At 41.4% G+C, this 14,078-nt stretch overlaps 1 protein-coding gene across 5 annotated transcripts in view; it reads left to right on the top strand.

The window, feature by feature from the left end:
• WNT7A (Wnt family member 7A) overlaps positions 1–5,817 on the top strand; it is a 51,502-nt gene extending 45,685 nt beyond the window's left edge. For all 5 annotated transcript variants that reach the window (XM_083603096.1, XM_083603097.1, XM_083603094.1 and 2 more), the window contains one exon: positions 3,737–5,817. In XM_083603096.1, coding sequence (XP_083459222.1) covers positions 3,737–4,216 — 480 coding nt within the window. In that variant the 3' untranslated portion in view covers positions 4,217–5,817. The remainder of the gene's footprint in view (positions 1–3,736) is intronic.
• The last annotated feature ends 8,261 nt before the right edge of the window (positions 5,818–14,078 follow it).

Below are 14,078 nucleotides of genomic sequence, written 5' to 3' on the forward strand. Positions count from 1 at the left end.
AAACACCTTAACAAATCAATCAATCAAGTAGGATGAAGTCCAGTTGAAAACCATACCTAAATTTAGGAGGACAGGGATAATTGTGTCAAAGGTGTCCTGAAATCCTGGATGGCCAGTTTCAACAAAATATTTGATGGTTCTTTCCTCTTTGGGGAAAGTGGTAATGTTAGCCAAGTATGTCATCATCACCACTTTTTAGGGGATTTTTTATTCTGATGTATAGCTTTGCCCTTTCAGCTTCAAACACCCTTAAATTGCACAGAGAAGGCAAAATATGGCTGCATGGCTTCCTCGCTGTTGAGCAGGCTGCGATTTCTTTTGCACCACTCCCATTTTGGCCGAAGTGGCTCTTACCTGTCAACAAAACCTGATGTTAACAGACAGGCCCTAAAGTACGTGGATTTGCTTTCAATTGAGGGGAATTTGCATGTACAGTACAATCATGTCTTGCGTGCAATTAATTTGCCCCATTTCAGCCTTACGTGGTTGAAAGCTGGCTGGTTGAAATCCCACAAATCAATTGCACGCAAAGTGGAGATCTTGAAAGCTCCTATGCTCTGGGTTTTCCCAGTGTGGAAAACACTTTTAAAGTCTCTGACTTGCTTACTGGGCTTGGGGAGGCTGTTGAGAAATCTTGTGGAAGCTCAGATGGCCCTACGAGATCTTGCGAGTGCCTCCCAAAACTTAAAAGCTCTCTGGCTTGTTTGGAATGTAAGGGGCAGTTCCAAGGGGGTGGTTTGGGTATACACATTTTTGCATGTGTGCACCATCCCCAGAATGTATTTTTCCTTAGTGGAAGTGTAGTACAGTAGAGAGTGCAACAGAAGAAAAGAAATCAAGGGTTTAAACTCTTGATTGTATGTTCTGAATGGTGATTAGAAATAGTGTGGAATTGCTATGCATTGTATAGAATACCATAGTTCAATTTTGACTACTTATAGATAATACACAGTGCACACACCCAAATTTTTGATGCTAATTAGTTGAGGGGGGAGAAGAGATGGATAGATTAACAAGTGCCATCAATTCATCCCAGAGGCTTAGAGAAAATGTGGGCAAGGTTAAAAAGACTGCTTATATCAGCATTTAGAATAGCCTAAACCTTTTGCTTTCAAACCACAGGTTTGCTGCTGGAACTGTGTGTGTGTGTGTGTGTGTGTGTGTGTAAGCAAGCTTGCAATTTGAAGACTGCACATCTTGCTGTGTTTATTATTATATGCTGGTATAATTTGAACTATTACCTGTGGCAAACTAGTCAAGCCTTTCAGGCTCTGCTGGGACCAGGAAGATTGCAATAATAGGGTGCTGGGTTTGGATTTGGGTCAAAATGCAGCTTAACATTCCTGTTCAGTCATGAAGGTCACTTGGTAACCTTAAGCAAGTCAGTGTCTCTCAGACTAGCCTGTGTCAAAGGGTGGCAGGAAGGCACTTTGTTCACTGAAAGATACAATAGAAAAGCATAACAATAACGAGCCTTGAAGCATTTTAAAGACCAACACATTTATTATGGGCCAAGCGTTCGTGGACTCTGGATGACAAACATTTATGCCATATTAAATGTGTTAAGTCTTTAGGGTGCCACAATACTCTGTTGCTTTTGCTGCAACAGACTAACAAAGCTAACCCAGTGGTGGTGATGGTAACAAAAACAACAGAAATAGTGTAAATTGGGTTTCAGAAGTCTTTGAGTATATTTTGGCTATTGCTAACTGGGACTGGGACCTGCCTGGAAACCAGTAATCTATGTTACTTTGAAAAAAGAGGACAGGCACCTGAGAGGAACTTGTGGAATGTGACAAGAATACTAATATGCCAAGGTTTGTTAAAGTTGTTGTATTGTTTGTCAGACAATATTAACAATGAAGTGGTTGGAGGGGTGTGTGGAAAGAGGAGAGGAATGTTTTCACCGAAGACATCAGGACTTCAAAACTGGAGGGGTAAACTAGTGCTAGACCAGGAAGCATGTGTTTTTGAAACAATTGCAGTGAGTTTTGAGGACACACAGAAGTTAGATGTGAGCAGTTGCCATCTACAAAGGAACTAGCTACACTTGCCTGCTCGTAGATCTCCAGTGTGCCAGGCAATAATCTCTCCCATTCCTACTTACTTAGTTGAGCTCCTCTAACTGGAAATCCCTAGATGCAAAATCTGCTTCTAACTCATAACCTGTCCCTAAAAAAAGATAGTCTGACTCGCACTTTGATATGAATGAAAACTTGGGCATGGCAACATGTGCCCAGCCCCGCTTTTAGACGAGAAAGGTCTCAAAGCTGGTTCCAGCTGGCATCAAGATACATCACAGAGAACAGCAAGCTCAACACATGTCACAAGTCCTTTCAGCTGTTGATCCATTGCAGCAGCTTACTCAGCTCTTTCCAATGGAGCTGTTTATTCCCTCTGTGGTCACTGTCTGTTCATGGGCTGAATTGGAACTTGGGCGCTGTAAAAGTGTAGACTGCTATGAACAAAGCCACACGGCTAGCTAGAATTCAAAACAACAGCATTTAAATTTCAGGGTAAGTTATACCACCTGAAACAGAGAGATTTAATTTTCAGAGGATGTAACTATGCTGGACTATTGTAGTAAAAACAAGAGGGAGTCTTATAGCACCTGGAAGACTTATTATGTAAGGCATCATGGAGTAGATGCATAAAGTGCTATCCTCAGTTGGCAGGTTTATTTAAGCACAAACACGTGAAAAGAAAAAAAATGTAGGCCATGAAATGCAAAAAGTACAGTCTGTGACAATTGTAAAATAGATGTACAGTCATACCCCGGGTTACAGATGCTTCACGTTGCGCGTTTTCGGGTTACGGACACACCGAAACCCGGAAGTACCGGAATGGGTTACTTCTGGGTTTTGGTGCTCATGCATGCTCAGAGGCACTAAATCGCGCTTTGCGCATGCGCAGAAGCACCGAATCGCAACCCACGCATCTGCAGATGCGGCGCTGCGGGTTGCGGACACTGTGGGGTGCAAACGTGCCTCCCGCACGGATCACGTTCGCAACCCAAGCGTACACTGCATGTCAGATTGCTCCTGTCTCCCATTTCTTTTTGCTGAGCTTTTGAAGCATATTGCAATTCTTGACCGAGCCAGAAACCCAGCCAGATGGGTGGGGTATAAATAATAAGATTATTTATTTATTTATTGTTATTTAAAAGCTGCTTGAAGGTGTGATGAGGCTCTTTGTTGTTTCTGTAGGGATCCCTGTCCCTACAAGGGGTCTCTAGATTAGGGCAACACATTCTAAACATTGGTCAAGACACCAGTTGGCAGACTTTGTAGCATGACTACATAAGGTGTAAAGCTAGAAAAACAAGGGCAAATAAACTTGTACAGAATTGTCCTCAACACCATCTATAAAAAATGGATGTTATCCATCTGTAGGATTCCTGTAATAGTCTAGTTAGACTGGCCCACTATATTGCAAGTGGTTTTAAAGACTTAACCCCTCCTTTGATTAAGCAGAGGTGTGGTTGACCAATGTTTCCTTTATCAACAAAAGCTGTGTTTGCTGCATTTTTAGATTAAATGGCTCCATAAGCATCATTGTGCGTTTTAAGCCTGGCCTGGTTTTTACCATTTGTTCTTCATTGTAATTATGAAGATAAAGAACTTTTGAAATTAGAGCTTAGTATTGCATGTTATGAAACAGATTTAAGTGCACCACCCTTCTTCTCCATCCTCTCTTGTGGTTTTAAATATAACACCCTCTCCTCCTTTTACTCTAGATCCTTGAAGAGAACATGAAGTTGGAATGCAAGTGCCACGGTGTGTCGGGATCATGTACTACTAAGACATGCTGGACAACTCTTCCTAAATTCAGGGAGCTGGGCTACATCCTTAAGGACAAATACAACGAAGCCGTTCAGGTTGAACCAGTGAGGGCAAGTCGTAATAAACGCCCAACTTTTCTTAAGATAAAGAAACCACTCTCCTACCGTAAACCCATGGATACAGATTTAGTGTACATAGAGAAATCGCCTAACTACTGTGAAGAGGACCCTGTCACTGGAAGTGTGGGAACACAGGGCAGAATGTGCAACAAAACAGCCCAGCAGACCAATGGCTGTGACCTGATGTGTTGCGGTCGAGGTTATAATACTCATCAGTATTCAAGAGTGTGGCAGTGCAACTGTAAATTTCATTGGTGCTGTTATGTTAAATGTAATACGTGCAGTGAAAGAACAGAAGTGTACACCTGTAAATGAAAGTGTGGCTTGGGAGGGGGATCCTACAGCCTTGGAATAAACACATTTTTTTTTGCACATAAGCTCAGTGCACCTACACACGACTGTAGCAAAGACCCACACTGTTTCCAAAAGGAAAACCAGCAAATGGATCCCATCTTCCCCTCTTAATATATCAGCGCTTAAGTGGAGACCCATCAAAGACTTAGAGAAATAGTCCAAAAACAACATCAGACTTTTTAAAAAAGGAAACAGAAACAAACAAGTCACCTAATACAAAAAAAAAAAAAAAAAGTGGGGGGGAAATGCTCTCAGATATTCTGCGCCTTCAGAACATAATTTATTGACTGCCTTAAGGGAAAAAGCCCATGTCCAGACCAAGGCAAGGGGCTCTTTGGGACTGGATGAGGGAGAGATTGAAAGGCACCATGCATAAAGAGAGGGCTGGGGGAACAAACAATTCTTAAACATGGTCTTTGCACAGGATGGGGTGACAATGCGCCAGTGTGAATTTCAACTTAAAGAGAGTGGATTAAGCAGATTTAGGGATTTCTACACTTGTGAAAAGCTTCTGCTGGTCCTTCTGTCTTTCCGTTTTTTTCAGACAATGTGCTACTGCAAGTAGGATTGTTGATGTTTTCCATATAAACACTGGTTTATCTGCCTTTTTGTCGTGCTGCAGATATTTTAGCACAGGGATTTGGGACATCTGGGCATAATAATAATAGCAATATTTAACAATTTATCCAGATAAAGCTAATATTAATTTATTTAATTAAAAAGAACTCTACCGACATTTTTGAAAACCATCCTGCATTTAGATAGCCTGCTTTTTTTGTGGAATAATTTTGTAGATATGGAAAGGAGGGGACACCCTTGAGCTGTATATATTATTGTTTACTCAGATATTTCTACTAGTTGGAATTGCAGGATGTTTTTTTCCTGCAATAATAGATGTTAAGTACAAAAGCAGGCATCTTTTATAATTTGTTTGGCTGTTTGCTGCTAGTTGTCTGGAATCTCAAACTGATATTCATCTTCACCTAGATAGATACCAGTGCATAACCTGTCCAGTTTTTTTTAATTTTATTTTAAGGAGCATTACATAAATCCAGTTGGAAATAATGCATCACACATAAATGCAAAACTCCAGACAAGTTTCCATCTTTGGAAAATGAACCATAGGATAAAAGAGTATATTTTGTAAGAGACTATTTTTATATGAATATTTTATTTATACTATGTCTGCTTGTATAATTCTATAACCTGTACTTTTTCTCAAAACAGGCACACAATTTGTAATTGTTAGGCTATTTAACAGATAAAGGCTGATTACTTTGTTGACCTGAAAGTAGCAAGCTGGATGCATTCAGTTGTTACTGGTGGATGTACAAAATACAGAATGAATTTTCTCTCCGGATGTATGTACAACGTGGCTCTTTTCCTGCAATTCAATTTGCAGAATATGCAGAACAAGAACAGGGTATGTAGCATCAGTTTTGTCACATGGTTTGAATTCATGGTTGGTATTAACTGGATGCTCCTTTATCCCATTCAGAAAAAAATCTGAATTAGCTTCCCAGATGCATCAGTCATTAAACTGTGGCGTTATGACTAGCAAATGTGCTGTGTGTGCTGTCAGTTAAACCTCTATATTGTGCTACTGTCAAATTTGATTTTATCAGTGCAAGACTGTAGACTATGACTGTAAAAACTAGCATGACACGCATAGACTGATTCTCATAGATAAGACACAAAGCTTACGGGTTTTGTCCAACTAGTTTTTGGCATTTGCCCTACTCTTTCCCTCTCGGAAGGTTCTTAGTGAAAAAGATCAAGTCACATTTTAGACAAACTTTCAATCAGGCCCCCACTACTTTTTGTGTGTGTTCAGTTCCTGCACTGTGGCATTTCCTTTCTTATCCCTAAGATTTTCTTCTGCAATTATGTTCAATTAAATTGTTTTGCTTTTGGGGAATTGTTGTGATCATTCCACCAGGATCACGGAAAAGTCGTTCCCCCGAATATGTAATTGACTTTTGCTATTTCACATCCTGATTCCAAGATGAAACTAATGGGACCCCTTTCCACATTATATCCAGAGAAACTTTCATGGAAGAAACTCATACAAGGAAATGTAAAAAAATGTACATGAAATCTGTTGCATGATGTAAGCCAGGGCTGTCCAACTCCCAAGAGACTGCGATGTACTCCCACTATAAAAACCCCGGCAGTGATCTACCCATTGGATTGACCAGAGTTGTTCAGCTCTTTTTTGAAAAAGCTTAATCAAAGTTGTTGAGCCTTTTTGGGGGGGGGCATCAGGGTCCCACGATCGGCCAGGATCAACCAGGGACATCCCTGATGTAAGCTATTTCCCATAGGTATAGGAAGGTTGCTTATGTGAAGTCTTGGACATCCACAATTTTTTGTCTTGTCTATGCAGCCCTCTGGGTTGTAAGGCTCCAAAGAGCCCCATGCCTAAGGAACTTGTGTCTATGCATGGAGGGGCTGCTCATTTCTCTTCGTGGCTGCAGCCCCCTCAAGCCACACCAGATGTGCTCTGGTGTGTGCCCTATCTTTCAAGATGTGATGGAAAAGACTGCCATTTAAACCCTGGGCAGTGTGTTTCAGACTGATGTATTGGAAATACAGGACCTAGTTGTTAGAGACATAAACATTACTTTATTGTGCCCCACCTAAGGCTTTAGGAAGGGGTAGAACATAAAACCATTTTTTAATCAATTGCATCAAATATGACAACTCCTTAAAGCTGCTATTCCAATCACTATTCCAACCTTTCATTTAAAACCAATGAGATTTACTTCTAAATGAATGTGTCTACAGCTGTGTGTCCTGTGTCTAGTGTGTCCCCCACTGCTGGTTTGGGAACCGGTGTACATATAACGTTAGCCACAACCCATATCTATCCCGTGTCTGCCCTGCTGTTTCTTATGAAATATTGTGCTTTGATCTGGGGAGTGGGTGGTGTTGTGATCTAAACCACTGAGCCTCTTGGGCTTGCTGATTGGAAGGTTGGCGGTTCAGATCTGTATGATGGCCTCCCATTGCTCTGTCCCGGTTCCTGCCAACCTAGCAGTTCAAAAGCACACCAGTGCAAGTAGATAGATAGGTACCGCTGTGATGGGAAGGTAAACAGCGTTTCCGTGCACTCTGGTTTCCGTCACAGTGTCCCGTTGCACCAGAAGCGGTTTAGTCATGCTGGCCACATGACCCAGAAAGCTGTCTGTGAACAAATGCCGACTCCCTCGGCCTGCAGCGATATGAGTGTCACAACCCTATAGTCGCCTTTGACTGGACTTAACCATTCAGGGGTCCTTTACCTTTACCTTACTGTGCTTTGATGCATGTTTCCCCAAAACAGCTTTGATCGAGAGAAGGAACAACCTTGCTGCATTTTAAGTTGGTAAAGTATACACACTAGGACTTTAGTGACAGTGGTCAAATTGTGAGGTCTTCCTGTCTCATTAAAAACTATCACAAGAATGCATACATGCCCAGTAGTTACCTTCTTTAGGAACTATTAACACTCTAAATTAGTCTTAAGGGCTACATTTGGGAGATCAGAAATGAATGTGAGGAAACACAGCTTTATTATGAGTCATGATTTAAATCACATGAACCACACAGGGGTCACTTCATACAAATGGTACCATGTAGATCAGAGCAGGACTTAATTTCTTGGTAGCAGACATACCATTGAAGTAATGTTTGAATTGTTCCTTGGCACAACCACTTGGAGTGAAAGAGCAGAAGAGTGCATTGGAAGCAAGCCTCCTCCCTCCAACTTCCTCCAACAACGGAGTGGGTAAGTGTAAAAGGAATTAGGGCTCACCAATATCCTCAGTGGGATAGAGAGTTCCACCATTTAATAACCTAGAGGAAGACAGAAGTTCCTCAGGTGCAGCATCTCTCGTTATAGGGTTGCAATGAGAACTGTACCTGCTGAATTGCTCAGTGGCGTTTAAGCAGAGGCCATTTTAGGCTAGCATGAGTAGTGAAGTCGCACTGGGCGCCGCGCTGCAGGGGGCGCCGCAGCAATGCTGTAGAATCATAGAGTTGGAAGGGACCAGAATGGAATGAGAGTGGTGGAGGGGGTGGTTTAGCTTCATCAAATTTGAGAGCCCAAAGAAATTTGAGAACCAATGAATTATGGAACTAAAAGCCTGGAATATGCTCATCTACATCATTAAGATGAGTTAGAACAGTTGTATCATAAATGCAACAGGTGCAACTTCCCAAAATGAAGCTGCAAGCTGGGTTGGCTCAATAGTGTCACACTTTATATACACCCATTTATTACATTCTCTACAGTTTTCAAGCTACAATCTACAGAGCACTGAGGAGGAGCACTGGATGAACCATGTCTTTAGATGGCACCTTATGGGTTAGGAAATGTTCAATGAATTGACAGTAAGTAGATTTTCAGCTTATGGCTCCACAAAATATGATTTGAGAAACATCTAACTCTATCACTGCATTAATAAAACTTCTCAAAGTTTTACGTAGTCTACTAATTACTATTAGCTAAATGTCTGTGAAGTGGACATGTGATTTAATAATGTAGACATTGTTCGTGGATTACAGAAAGCACCAACCGTTACATTTGCAGTATGTTTTTACTCTACGAAAGCATTACGTATAATTTATCTCTTTCTGTATATCTTTACATTAATGATGCACAGTGTATAACTATCTCAATGACTCCTAAAGATCTGGTTTATTTAAATAGATTTACTTGCAACAATAAGAAGCAGGTGTGTACAAAGAAAATTCATTTTTAGAAAATTCATAACTAGGGAGAAAGTACATGAATATTGCATTAATTTAGGTTTAGAAATCAGCTTTAACTTGAACAGAACCTTTTAAAAGTTTGGACTATCTCTCTTGCTTAGAAGTATTTCAAGTCAATAAAACTTTTATAACTAGCAGTCCTTTTAAATTGTGCAGTGAGGAAAGGGTAGTCCAACCATATCTTCTCTTACTAAAATCAATCTGATCCATCAACCATGTATTGGGAATTAATTGTTAAATAAATGAATTATTTGGAATGACCAACATTGCTTAATATTTGAAAATCTCTATGCAATATAAAAAATAGAACACAATAAAAATAAAAATCTAAATGCAGATTTAAACATTAAAAATATTATAGCAAACAGATTAAAAACAGACATACAGTGATAACAGGGTCCAATCTTACAAGTCAGGGGAAACCAGGACATCTGAAGCAACAGATGGATGATGCCTCAATGGCATGAAAAATAAACATGAAGAAGAGATACCTCTATTTTTTTATCTCTCTCCCCAACCTATTATTCACCATCTCTTGGGGTTTTCTTTATTAAAGATCGGCACAATAGCAATTTATGATAGGATTCCCCTCAAAAAGGCTTTTGCCAGATGAACAAAGTGTTCAGTGAATGTCCCTGTAGGTACCCTGGGGATATTTGAAAGCAAATATTTCATTTAATTTATAATTTGTGTACCACCCTTCTACTGTATCATATTGAAGGCTGAAGAAATGACCAAAAGTACAACAAAAATCACATTGCCATTCTATAGCAATTCAAAGTATAACAAATAACCAGCAATGAAAAGAAAAACCCATTCACCTATAGTATTATGAGATGATATGTTGTAATAATAAATAAAATAATAAATAAAAACAAAGGGAAAAGACTATGGAAACAAACTGGAAGACCCATTCCTAAAGATGCGTGTAGCTGCAAAGGCACATGGTGTGGCTTGTATCAGCATAGCTATAGTTGCTTTTCCAATGAAGTGAATTTGCCTTGTTGTTATGATATTTTGCCAGTTACATTCACATCCAGATTATTACTATACATCAAGATTCATGATCCCGAATGCCATAGATGCTCCAATGAAGGTATGAACCTCAGTCCTGGAATTCACAAACAGAACACAAGGCTGCTCACCTGCTGAGGTGCTTGTGGGCTCTGCTCCCACCTCAAGTGTCATTCACCAAAAATGCTGGTCAGGTGACATCATGCTCACACCCAGTTGTTAAGTGGGCAAACATTGGGGGAGACCATGCATGAACCAAATCAATCCTTTACTTCTCTCTTGTTCTCCCTCTTCCTACCGGTGCTTGATGTTATGTAGAGCTGACAGTGCTGATCAGGCGATAAATGTATGGAACATAAGGTCTCTGTGGAGAAACTTTGCTGCTGGATGAATGCTGGGGGTGGGGGCTTTCCTATGTGGAATGGATATATATATATGGATATATATGGGTTTCTCAGGACCAGAGCAGTGGAGTTTTCATGCAAATAGGCTCAGATGATTCCACAGAAAACCTCAAGCATTCGCTCGGCCAGTCCTATTATCAGGTATACCAATGAAGCAGTGTGCATCCCAAGAGCCACTTCCAAATATCTTTTGTGACTTGGCAGGAGATGTTGGGACTCAGATTGAGCATATTTGCACATAATCTGAGTGTTGTTCCTAATGTCTTCTTCAACGTTGCAAAGATGTGGGAATGCATCTCTTGGATCACATAAACCAGCTGCTTGGGGTGGCAGAATGTCTTTGCCAGACATGTATATGAGCAAGTTTCCTACCTCTTCACTGTTGGTGGGACTCGGTGGGTGAAAGAGGAATGCATTCAGAGGGCTGCACAACACCAAGGTGACTGAAGATCGCTGTGCATCTGCAGACAACCCATGTTTGTTTAGGTGAACACATTTACTCAAAACAACCACGCAGTTGGGTTAACGTGGGTGTGGAGACTTGCACCAATGTGTAGGTCTTCATGGTGGTAGAAATGCATGTAAGTCCTACAGCAGTGCATCGTATATAGTGATTAATGATGGATGAGTTCATATTGTAGACCTTTGCCTATGTTTTGAGATGTCTTATATGAGGAGAGCTTTTTCATTCCACCATGTTAAAGAACATCTGGATTCTGCAAATGAAAGGCATCAACCCCTCTTTCAATTCCAGTTCCCTCCTGCCATAAAGGAGAATTTACATACCAATCCATAACAGATCATTTCAGACATTCCAGACAGCCACAAGTAGAGAACAAGTTCATTAAGGTATGATCAAGATGTTTCTGAGCTTTGTAATTCCTTGGCTCAGAATATGACATTGGGTGACTCATGCTGTTCACCTTGAAAATAAAGTTAACATTAAAACTTCTGAGTTTGCCTCTGGCTTGGATTAAATCAAAGGTGGAAAATAATTGATCCTGCCCTTCTATGATTCAACCACTTTGAATCCAACAGAGACAACTGTGGCTGCTGCTATGCTACTGATTGCAGGGGCAGGGAGGACAGGATATCTCCTTTCATTCCCTTGCTCCATCCCCCTCCTTCCTCCACTCACCTCTCCTCCCCACTGCTTACTCATGCTGGCTATATACTCCCTCCGGAATCAGCACCATGCCGCTGAATATTAGTCTCTGGGGAACGACAGTGTGAGAGGGCTGTTGCTCTTATGCCTTGTGGACTTCCCATAGGCATTGGTTGGTCCCTTTGAGATGCTGGACTGGTGGCATGAGCCTGGGATCAGATTCAGGGGAAGAGACCGAGGATACAGGGGACATCTTGTACCAGGAGGAGGCTTTGTACTCAGAATGACTCCTTGACATCCCTGCCAGCACTTTTCCATCCTGAAGAAAGTGTGCCATCTTCCTCAGACTCTGAAGGCTCCAGCTGAGGACCATAGTAGAATCTCAGCTTCCCCCATGCTGACTGGTTCTGAGAATAGCCTGGGTCCCTTTAAGAGTAGAGGCTCCACTCTGGATGAGCAAGCGGTTGAGAGAGAACTGCAGTCTGGATTGGCTGCTTGTTGGAGCAACATTCAAACCGGCCCAGTTGATGTCTAGCCTATAGTCCACTTGGAGCTGTCCAAGGTGCTGCATGCCTCATTTTGGACCTTGACCTTTGCTTTGCCTGACTTTGCTTATCCGGACCTATACTATGCTTTGGTTGACTAACCTCAATGGAGCTAGACCTCCACTTCAGCTGACCCTGTTCATGGGAATTTGACCTCACTTTGACTTTGACCTGCTGGACCTGGCATTGCTTACTAGAGTCTGAGCTGAGACTAGTGGTTTGTGGTTGGAATCTCTCCCTCCATTGCCTGGGACAGAACAATTGGCTAGGCCTTTGACATGACCAAGCAGAGCTCTTCCTATGACCTGAATTGGGTTGATGTGATGGTTTTCCCATGCTGCTGCCATAACACTTAGCACCAATAACTATGCTGTTCTTTCAGCTGGAGTGGCACGTTCCCATAACAATGCTGTCTATTCCTGATAATGGCTGTCATGGATCTCTCCAGGCAAGGTGAGAGAATAATGTGATGAATCACTTTGTCCACATGATAATGACAAGAAGACTAATTTGGTATGGGTGCAGGTTGAATGTGCTTTTGAACACCAGAGAGCTTGCAGAAGATTTCACCATTCAAGGACAATTTGGACCCTGCCCAATGATGTACTACCTCCTTAAAGACACACTTTTATTTATTTATCTATATATTTTACCCCACCTGCTTACAGCATTAGAACTTGCTTGCACATTAAGAGAATTCAAAACAATAATAAGAAATGAGGGAGGAGCAAAGGCAAGCAAACCAACACAATGGAGCGTCTACCCAACACGACATATGAAAACCTCTAAAAACAACCCAAGGATACTGAAGCTATGCCGTTACAGAACATGTCTACTTTGAAGTAAGCTCTGTTGAGCTTAATGTGAGCTTTTCCCATATAAGGGGGCAACTGAAACCCAGGATCTCCCAGGATGAGCAAGTTTGGATCTCGAGGACCTCCATCTCAGCTGGCCAATTCCTGATGCAGCCAGGCAGTGCCTTTGTAACTCCCCCATCCTGTCTCAGCTGGAGGCATGCTGGCATAACTCCCTCATCCCAAGACCTGTGGCTCTTATGCTGGCAAAAGCCCTGAAAAATAAGTGTTCCAGGAGAAGGATGAACTGAGTGCGGGGGACTGGAACTTTTGCTGGATCCTAAATCTGCACAGCTCAGTCACCTGACCTGCCAACCCAGTGGACTTATGCCACAAAAAGGTGGTGTAAGTCAAACTCAATTTTAAAGGTTTGTTTTCTCTCTGCCAGGCTTAGATCAGCAGTAGCCCTACTCCTGAACAGAGTTTCCATCTGGTATACTTTATGCTAGCTTACTGTAAACCAGTGTAAATTACACTGGCCTCCCAAACTTAGGACTGCTCCTTGGGTGTGTACAGGATTGCAGCCCAAGGCTATTGATTTTGAATTGTTTAATAAGCAGTATTTAATCAGCAAGTAAACTTGCCTGTAAATCATAGGCTTACATATGATCTTAAATGGATCTCCTGATCTAAAACAAACAGTTTAGCACCTTGAATTTGAATAGCCATTTACTTTAGTGAATGTGGCACTCTCATTTTGCAATTTGTGAACTTTAAAAAAATGCACCAGCTCTCAGACTCGGCTTTGAATATTCATCTATCAGTATTCAAAAATGATTGCTCTTAGGAGCAGAGCTAATCTGAAAAATGTATGCATGAGAGTAAGAAAGGAAGCCAGATTTTACCCTGCACTCCTACTAGCAATGGGTTTGCTTTCAGGCATTTATATGCAGCACATGCCAACATGTCGCTCACAGTATTTAACCCAATACTTGGGTTTTATCAAACATTATGGTCCTATTGGCACTGGGTTAGCGTGAAGGATTCTCACTTTCTCTTCAAAACACTGGGACCCCTAATTGGCTATTAAGGACTGTTTCCCCCTTAAATGCATATAATATCAAAGCAGGGAAGAAGCAGAACATTCTAGAAGCAAAGATTAGCGTTTTGCAGCAAATTACCCTCAGTGTAACCAAGGTATTTATT

This window comes from Podarcis filfolensis (assembly GCF_964270895.1).
Source record: "Podarcis filfolensis genome assembly, chromosome: 2".
NCBI lineage: Eukaryota > Metazoa > Chordata > Lepidosauria > Squamata > Lacertidae > Podarcis > Podarcis filfolensis.